This window comes from Apteryx mantelli, chromosome Z (genome assembly GCF_036417845.1).
Source record: "Apteryx mantelli isolate bAptMan1 chromosome Z, bAptMan1.hap1, whole genome shotgun sequence".
Taxonomy (NCBI): Eukaryota; Metazoa; Chordata; class Aves; order Apterygiformes; family Apterygidae; genus Apteryx; species Apteryx mantelli.
This window is the reverse complement of record NC_090020.1, coordinates 19157757-19168245: the sequence shown is the minus strand read 5'-3', so window position 1 is coordinate 19168245 and position 10489 is coordinate 19157757. Positions and strand designations below refer to the sequence as shown.

General features: G+C 39.2%; 1 protein-coding gene across 2 annotated transcripts in view; it reads right to left on the bottom strand.

Annotated features, from left to right (window-relative positions):
- Nucleotides 1-7294: 7294 nt before the first annotated feature.
- Nucleotides 7295-10489, bottom strand: part of KDM4C (lysine demethylase 4C) — a 266679-nt gene continuing 263484 nt past the window's right edge. For both annotated transcript variants that reach the window (XM_067315328.1, XM_067315330.1), the window contains one exon: nt 7295-8363. In XM_067315328.1, the coding sequence (XP_067171429.1) occupies nt 8187-8363 (177 nt within the window). In that variant the 3' untranslated portion in view covers nt 7295-8186. The remainder of the gene's footprint in view (nt 8364-10489) is intronic.

The window sequence follows — 10489 nt, the reverse complement described above, 5'->3', positions numbered from 1 at the left end:
GCTAGCACCACTCCTCTTTTCCAGGTGGCCCTGGTGCTGCTCGTGTATGAATGAAGCACAACATACGCAGCACATCAGCCGCGCTTTCAACAGCCAGAGGAAAAAGTCCACAGTGAGACCACGGAGGCACAAGATAGATCAGGCATCTTCCAGATAGCAGCAGGGGCACACTGAGCACAGAGCGGTCAGCTCTTTGGCACGCTCCGTAGCCATCCATCCTGAACTCCTGGCACGACACAACTTCATACAGGAAGCACTCCGGGGAAGAGCAATGATGTGTTCCTGGAAATTGTGTTCTCAAAGTCCAGAGCTGACTACTTAGATTCCTAGCTCATAGCTCACCTGTGAAAGGTCCTACCCAGCTGTGCATAAATACTAAGACTCACTCAAGCTTTATTTCAAGTATCTCATTAGTTTTCAGAAGATGAATCCCCTTCCCTTTTTGCACATGTATTCTCAGTTACAAAGGTATACTATCAAATACCTCTAATCACTAGGGAAATAGTGGGAAAGAGCCATTGTAATGATCCTCTGGGATATGTGATAGTTAAAGCAGGAAGAACGGAGGGGAGGCACTGCATTTTGTAGCGCATGCAACCATAGCACTTTGCTTGCAGGGACCCAGATGCCTGTATTGTAAAAATACAATATGCATCTCATGCTACTGGTAGAGCTGTGTATATAGCTTAGATCCCTCTAATAATTTCCCTGGAAATCTAACTTGTTTTTCTTCTGCCTTTTCCAAGTCAGCTTTGTTGGCCTTCGCTTTATTGAAGCAGAGAGGTTTTGTACATACCTTATATCTTAACAATGACTAATCATGAAGAAATCTACAAGTTAATTCCACTTCATCTTATTTCAGCAAGCCAATGAGGCCAAATATGCTGGTATCTAATGCATGCTGGTCATTTATGCATTTCTGGTAGACGTTATTTTGTATTCAGGGATACACAGTTTCATTAAAAGTAAAATCAATTATGCTCTAGTTTTTGCAGCTGCAAACATTGCCCTCAAATGCCCAAGGACTGGAATCCATGATAGAGGGGGAATTTACCATTGATTTCAGTGGAACTGAGACTTCATTCCTTGTGTTACTGACCTGGATGCTTCTGTCATGCACAGAATCCGAAATATGGGGCATGTAAATAATTAACTACTTAGCTGCTGGCAATCCCAAAGTGCTGAGCAAGAGACTTTCAACATGTGGACATTATTTGAATGAGAGAAACTACTAAACCAACATCCATTAGGCAAGCTCCTTCACACATGCCAAAGTCCTGGAACTGGAGCCATCTCCCTCATCAGAGACCTCTCTCTTTTGCAGCTTAGCTCCACACCATTGTCAAAGGAAGACAGAAATTTCTCTTTTTTTCTACTTCCATGCTTGGAAGAAAAAATTCAGTTCTCTTTCCTCTGCCTTTTGGGAAAAGAGGAATTGTGAACTGGGAGAGTTTGATCTACAAAAGTGGATAGGCAGAGAACAGAATGGCTCCAACCTTTCCTTTGAGAAGACTTTTTACCTGAATTGACAAAGCAGCAGCATTCAGCCCAGAAATCTATCTTACTGCTGTTTCCTCCTACCCATCATGGTCAATAAGAGAAGGAAAGAGAGTATCTTGTCTTCTGCTCTTCCTTCTCTCCAGCTAAAACAAAGTTTCTCCTGTTTCTGGCTTCCATCCCTTAATAGGGAAACAACAGTGCCATGCAAGACACCTTGATTGCCACATCAGGACTGGAACGAGGTAACAGCCTTGTTTATTACTCACGTCTACTGCACATGCACACAAAGAAGCAGGAGAGAGATCTGGATTGCAGCAGACTGCTTTTAGACATGGAAACTTCTCAAAGATAACTTTGTTTGGTTATATTGTTCCTTAAACCTTTTCTCCTCAGTAATGCCTGACATCATTGCCATCAACTGTCATTACCTGTATCAAGAAACGCCCTACAGGAATGGAGTGCCTCTTCTTCATTCCTTCTTTAACTACCATACATCCCAAAGAGTCATTATGGTGACTCTGTCCCACAATTTGTCTAGTGACTAGACCTGTAAATAACATATCGGGAAGCTTCAAGCATGATATTTCTTCTGGGAAAATTCTGGCCTTTGCATTTGCCATCTACCTCATTTTGCAACCCAAACTCTAACCTTAACACAGAAATTCAGATGCACACAGGCACACAAACCAGTCTTCCTAAAGACCGGTGTGAAACAAAACCAAATACACCTAAAAGCTGATCACATCTAACTGCTTTTAACTCTGTACAGCAGGACCAGATCCTTGGGAGAACAAAGGAGACAGCTCCCTGAGTTCATGTAGTAATTGGTACCAGGAATAGCTGTCCTTAAGGGGAACCAGCCTGTAATTTGCTGGTACATTTCACAGCTATTTGCTTACACCAGAAGAAATTTGAGCCTCAGGCATCCTGGGTTCTGCAGAGGACTGTGACCAAATATCTTATTCAGACTCTGGTCCCCCTGTTACTTCCCCTTCCAGCTCCATGTATTCTCCCTGTCTGCCTTCAGTGCTTCACCCCTTTGTATCAAAGTCGGATTTTTTTTTTCTCCTGCTTCTCTGTACTACTGCAGCAGCACGAGCAGGGCGCTGAGAACAAAGGAGAGCCGGTCCCTTTGTCCTTCATTCCAGAGTCGCCAGGAAAAGGCCCCCTCGGTTCGCAAGCCTGGGAAGGTCAGTGCTGAGCCGACTGTGGCGGCAGCCTGCACGCAGTGCCCCCCGCCGCCGCGGCAGCGCACGGGGATGGGACGAGCACGCACAGCAGATTTCCAAGGCATTTGCTGAGAGCCCTTCCCATAAGCCATCATAAACCAGTGCGTTCACAGCTCAGTCAAATGGCAGCACGTTTACAGAAACACTAACAAAACCTGTTCCTGACACCTGATGGGTGCCTCCGTCTTTCCTCCATCCACCAGCAAATCTTCAGTCCACTATGTAAAGGAAACACAGAGGCTCTCAAATAAATGACTGGGAAACCTCAGAGTCAGAAAAAATGAAGATTTTTTCCCCTAATCCTCCTCTTCCAAATGACCAAACTGCTTAAAGCAGAATTCCCTGACTTTTTTCAGGCACATAGCTGACACAAAAAAAATACAGCTGTAAGAGATCTAAATTGCCAAAGTTATTAGTAACTGAAAACAGGCTCTTACAGAAGAATGTGTTGGCAGCTAACAGCTCTGCCTACAATTCTAGATATAGAGGAAATGCATTAAAGTGTTGACAATAGCATTTCAGCAGCATGGCTCCAGGACAGTTCTGCCTGCTAGTAACACTGTCATAACACAGCCATAACCAAGTAGACAGTATATACAACATTTCAGATGAATTCCAATAAAACTTTTATGCCCTCCCATATCATCACTCATTTTATTTTTGCTAGATATGCCAGAGAAAACTCCTTTCTAAGGGATTTAGAATTCAAGACTAGACTAGATGCCTCAGTGATGGCTTTTGAAGTTCAAAGGTGTGTGATAAAATTTAGCAGATAGTTCTGTGATTTTTTAAAAAGATACCACCTTTGTGCATATGTGTAGGGAAGATTCTTCTTGCACACCATACATAAACGTTCCTTCATACTAATATGCTACTGGATACCAGCATGAAATACTTTCATTTTTAACATAACAGAAAAATACCATTACAAAATTTAGGGATTGAAAAAAAAAAAAAGAATTTCATGACTCCTACTGAAATTACCATTTTGCCTTCAACTCTTATCAAAGTTAACAGTTGTGATTGTGCCACTAAATAGGGATGACTAAATCAAGCAAGGCAGGTAGCAAATACATCTATTCATTATTTATCCAGATGATCATTCAAGCAGGATTTGGTTTATCAATAACTTTTTCATTTATGCTTTCTAGTCTGGAGAATATCACAGTACCCAAGATCTGAAAGGGTGCATCTGTACAAATCGGGGCAGCTTTTGCCCTGCTGTATCTTGTTTATAAGTATCAAGGTATCATTGATTTTTCTGTTACAAAAAATTTGCTGTTCACTTACATCACAGCTAGAAAGTATAAACAAGCTTCAAAGCACAAAAATTTCGCAGGAATTTATCTATTTCTTCTTTTAATTGAAAATTTTTAAGCACTGTAGCACAACACAATATATTTTATCATTCCTATTAAGCACCAACAAAATTGCTTTGCTATAGTAATACAAGAGCAAATAGGATTCAAGAAAAGTAATCTAATTTTTATCTCATTCTAGTAACTTGATTTTATCAAGCCTTAGCTACAGCTGTGGAAATCATAGCCATAGCGCTAAAACATTTTACTTTGCAAACCACCATAAATTCAACTACTTCACACTTTTTTTGATATTTTTGAGATAAACGTGAATACAGTGAGAAAAAATGTTTTAATGTACCATGGCCTACCAAAACACAACTTTGTATGTTTCCACACACGTAGCCTTCAGGATTTTTTAGTATGTGAAACAACTACTCTGTATGTCACATAATAACAGAATAGAAAGAGATTGGTTCTTCTTGTGCCTGAGGTACACAGCTCCCTCTGCTACGGGCACTCAGGTTTTCTTTATCCTTGGAAAATGATCAATGATTCAGCTAACCCACCTTTAAAGCCAGCACTTCATTCTTCCTGCTGGACCTCACACAGGTGCTCTAAGTAGAACAGTCATGAATGCTGACTGATCTGATGCTTCTTCATCAGAAAAGACATTTTTGTACCTGAAATTTTTGCAGAAAAGTGTTAATTTCCTTATGGCCCAGATGGGATTTTGGTCAAAAACAAAAGGACCAAGACACAGAGAGAACATCTCCATCTAGAGGAGCCTGTACTATAATAACTGCATTTACATAAAGAAACAAGACGAAGAAGAGGCTTTGGGGGGTCATTTGATACGGCCATACCTCTGGTATTTGGTGCATGGGCAACTTTTCTGTGGTTCTGATAAAGGCAAAATTCCCCAGTCAGGGGCTTGAAAAGGGCAGAATAGGAGGAAAACTCCTATTTGCTGGATGAAAGACACACTGACAGTTACTCTTTATTCCGCTTCCAAAATCAGGACGAAGATAGCACATAAAGCCTTCGCTGACATGAGAGAAAAAGCCCAGCATTTTCTTGGCTATTCGGAATTGTCCATGAGGGCTGCAAGAGGCTCCATTTTGGTGCCCACCTTCGTGACTCAGATGGTGGCAAAGCTCCTGGTGTCCCGGAGCACGGCACGCCAGTCACGGGGTGTGCAGCTGCCTCTCACGTACCTGAAAAGTCCACAGCTGATACCTGATGTGGAACTGAAAAGCAGAGGAAATTTCAGGAACACAGTAAAGGTGTAGGAAAGCTCCTTCTAGACCAGTTTAAGGCCAATACAGTCTACAAGCGCCATGAGGTCCTGAGACAGGAGGCACAAAACTGCGATCGTGATGATGACTGTGCTTTTCATTTACATAGCGCCCTGCTTCTGGCATCTATCAATGAACAAATCCTCACAACAATTCATGCGATGAGTGTCATAATCTCAACTTAATAGATAATGAAACAAAGACAGAGAAACCAGGAGATCCAGTTATACAGATGTCTTCAAGAGGCAAAATTCAATGGCTTAAGTAATAAAACAAAATTCCCATTATATTCTTTTAAGTCTAACATTCCTCCCTACTTAAAACATGGTATTATTATTAGAAGGGTATCACGACAAAGCTTTGCTTTCCAACAGAAGATATTTGACACAGCCACTTTCCATCCCGATGTCCTAAACACTGGGGGTTTTTTAAGTCAAATTTTCAGATTTTCCACTACTAAACAATGAGGCAGTTTAGTGCTTCATAAAGAACTACAGTGTTATTTTCCCTTCAAATTCTGAAGCTGTTTATTAAGAATCAAGATAATTATTTTTCCAGTTTGGGAAAAGAAGGACAGCTATTTTAGAGGAACATAAAAAGTTAATAAAATTATTCAGAAACCTTACAGAACTTCCAAAGATTTTTTTCCTGAGAAATGGAAGGAGAACTGATTTTTGGAGCAAGCCAACTGATTTTTTTAAATGAATATTTTACAACTTTTTTTTTTTTTTCTTTTTTGTAGCACATTAATCAGCAAACTCCAAAGAACCTGAAGAGAAAGATGTTGACTCCATTTTATGGAGATTGGGTAATTTATTCACTGGGTCATAACAGGTCACATCATATCCAGGCAAAGAACACACATTTGACCCCTAGCCTCTGCAGTATCCCATAGGTTCATATATTTAATTACAAGATGTATTTATATGTATTTAACCAATGTATAACATTACAGTTTTGTGAATCTTCATGAGGGATAATAGAATCATTCTTATTCGACAACAGTATGATAAGATAAATAGGTTATCAGCTAGATTTAACTCTGAAAAAGGCAGCAACAATCCTGCAATTTGCAAATGAGACCTCTGTACCATTAGTTTTTATTTTTCCTCTACAAATGCCAGAAAGAGCTCTGATACTCTGAAATATGTCAGACAGCCCTCACTACACCCTACTACCTCGAGAAAGTGTTCTCAATTAGAAATACATTACAAATGTCACAGCTAAGCAATTTCTTTGAAACTAAAGGGATTCTGCGTGATTTCATGGAACAAAAAAGACAGTAATACAGAAAATGTAACACAGAAAAATTAAATTGTCAATTGACATGTCACATAGTAAATGAAAAGATTTCATTGTCCACTCTAAAAAACAAGAATAGTCATGCAAGGGCTACATTGAAACAAAGATATGTGTGCCTCAACATACAAAGGATCAAGTTTATCACAAAAAATCTTTGGTTCTATATATCTATTTTTTTGCAAAAAGCACACTAGAAACAACAGCATTCAAATTTAAATTGGATTTTGAGAGGACTTTTTTCTCCTGCAGCAGACAGTCAGAAATCCTGCTGATGGGCCAATTTACAAGAAACAGATGATGTCATTTTGATAAAGCTCTATTTTAGCTTCATATACCCAAGTGTTTCAGACAAACAGGCTGTAAATACATTCAGACTTTCTGCTTTCTGTGAAACAGTCAAACAGGTCAAGATCAAAAAGACAGAAGGGAAACAGAAAGACAAGAAATCAAAGTACAGTAACTATTAAGTTACTTGTTTAACACCAACCCTTGTGTGTGTCTGTGTGTATATTGCGTTGTGTATATTCATATTGCATATAGTAGAGTTGATTCCTGATTGATAACCACATCAACAGACACAGAATATAGTAAGTAAAAGGGCATTATTTATTTATTTTTAAGCATTATTATATTGACAGACTTATTTTAAAAGGAAGACCGTATTATATTAGTTAAAAACTATCCTGTTAAGCATATATATTTAAACTCTAATTTTACATACACATAATGAAAGAAAATTTTATTTTACAAATAGCTATTTTAATAGGCTTTATGAAAAACATGTTTAAAAATAACTGCCAAAATATCCATCTTTAAATATACAAAATCCCCTTGCTATGCTGAAGATTTCTTTCTCAAAAGCCAAAAAAATATTTAAGTCAACAGCTGATTCCACATCAAACCCCACTGAAAGCAGTAGTGATATAAAAATGTAAAAGCACTGTACAAACTAAATAAGTACAGCTTTTGTAGGTCTTAACAATGTATTTGTTTTAAAATGTTTTATAAAAACTGCTATTATTAAACTTAACATCCTTTCCTGTCTGCAGAAAAAAAATTAGCCACTGAAATCACCTCTGGCTACTAAAACTTCTCCTCTTCTTTGGGAAAGACAATGCAATACATTTTATCTTTGTTACTGGATCACCTAGAACTTGAATCTTCTCCCATACCAGTCAATGGAAATTTTACCACTGACTTCAGTGGAAGCAGGACTAAAAGTTATCTTCAGCATTTAACCGTGCAACCCCTCTTAACCTCACTTGATTTTCCCGTTTCATGACGCAGAACTGACAGAAAACTTGTAATACATTAACTGAAGAAATCATAACTGAAGTACTTGAACTTAGTAGGTTGATGTATGGACTAATTTGCTGTAAAACCAAGTGTCCAAATAAACGAAAACCAATTTAATAGACTGAAGAGATGCCATCTTCAAACCATCACAGCACCTGCTAATGGTGCATGCATTTTAACCAGCTGTAACCTGTCTGGGTCTCTGCATCACATGTGTCTGTGCATGTGCTTGTGTGTGTCTGTGTGCAACTTCATTGCATCCTTTATAGCCCCTTCTGGCACTTTTTCTGGAATGAGCTTTTCAAGAACGTGCGGTATCCCGGGTCATCCACATATTCGTTCTTAAAACGGGAACTCAATACTCTCTGCCTCTTCTTTTCTCCCTGAATTATATCTGCTCCATAAAACGTATCTTCAAATCTCATGTCAGAGGCTGTAGACTAAAATTGGACATTAATTACACATTCAGTTTCATACAGGCCATCACACTCTGACATAGTCTAGAAAAGTCACATGGAAATACAGATATATTTCATTACATCACTATCAAGTTAGCTATATTATTGCTTATAAAGCTATATTAGAGTTTTCAGGAAACGCCTATCGGCTTGGCTCGCATCGGGAATGCTCACGGTCCAGCCGGAGAGGATGGTCAGGTCACGTTCCCGTCCCTGCTCAAACTCTCTTAGCTGCCAAGTCTCTTTTTGTACGGCTGGGGCTCTGGGCAAACACTGCTTTTGCTGACCTCTGCGAGTTGCACAATCACAGGACTGTCTGTCTGCTTGGAAGGACCCTGCTAGCGAGGCAAGACCACAACACCTCCGTATCGCTTCTCCCCTCCCTGCGGGTCCAAGCAGATTCCTTGGCCTTGTCAGGCAGCAGTTCTTTAGTCCCATTAGCACTTCTAGTCTGCAGCCTTGAGCATATCAGTTGCCAGACTTTTTCAGTCCTGTTAACTCTTCACTTGCTCGACATCTAGCTTTGGCATGTGCTATATACATCATTTAATTCTCTAGATCTGTACTTTTCCTTAGAATCATGTCACTAATGCTAGTTATCTTCAATTCCATCCAGAGATCAGAGATCACTCTCACTGAAGGTTGAAAATAGTAACACCGAAGTGATGCAATTGTTTGGCAGGCTCATTCCTAACAGTACCAGGTATTATCGACCACTGTGTTTTATTCAGTAAGTTGTAAGTGTAAGGCACTATGATGTGGACCACTGAAAAAAATGGGAGGAATAGGAATAGGAGTTACAGATTCAGCTACTTGTCAGCAAATGTAAAGCAACTGGGCATCAACTGAAACAAAACAGAGGGACAGCAAATAGCAAGCCATTTGAGGAAAAAAAAGAAGCAGAAATTTTTGGACAATGGAGCTTCCATTACTGGAGTCAATAGTAAAACTCCCTAGATTAGAAAATGCATCATTTAAAAGGAGTTAGTGTCACATATTTCAAGAAGGGAAGCAAATATTATAAAATACCTTTAAATTTCACCGTCTTCAGCATGAAGAGGTGAAGGAGATGTTAAGAATACTTTGAGGACTAAGCAGCATATTCATTAAATCTGAGGGATTACTAGGAAATCATGCAGAGGTCTGAGCACAGGCTGGGGTTTGTTTTATTTAGTTGACTAAATTTAATGTTTTTAAACTACACTTAACTCCCATAAAAAGTTTATGGTGTCGCACACAAAAATAAAATATCGATCTATAAAAATGCCATTTTTAAAAGAATAGCATAAACCTAGCTATATCTGTATTGTTATTCTTAGTGAAATGCAACAGTAAAATAGATTTACAGAACATCTAGTTAATTATAAATGCCTTCTACAAATAGTCTGTAAAAACAATAAATGGTAATGGAACACTTTCTGAACATAATGAAAAACCCCATAATGAATACAGCCAGGTGGCTCATTTAATATTTTTCAAGCCATCTATCTCAACCATAGATGGTTAGGACACTGAAAGATGAGTGCACTTATCCCATAGGAATTGACAAAAAAGTGTTTTAGTCAAGAACATTTGATCACTGCACCTCACATTAGAAAGAGCTTTCCTAATTTTGTTCTATTCCTTTGGGAAAACAGAGCATCCTCCTGGCTGAACACCACCATAGGAGGCCGACAGCCTCGTGTTTCTCCATCTCTCGTCCACTGCTATCCTTGCTGCCCCTGTGTCTTCACACATGATGCCAACCCTTTCCTCTGACACACCGCTAGCTTCTGTTGTACACTCTATCTGTTTGGGGGATACCTGCTGGGCACTGGCTGCAAGGAGGTGATGATGATGATGGCAAGCACAGGTCAGGAAGGGAAGGTCAGATTGAAACCTGCTTCAACTACCTCTACCCCTCTGTGTAATGCCATGTTTAGTCCATGAAATTAATCTAAACAGACATACCTCAGAAAATATAGTATTGGATTAGTTGCACAACATTAATGACAAAGACAGGTAATAGCAATTGCCTGTCTCCTCCAACAGCAGTATATCAGAATTTGTCCCTTTTTAATCATAAAGAGTTATGCTCTTTGTGAACCTCACTTCTTTTCCAAATGTCA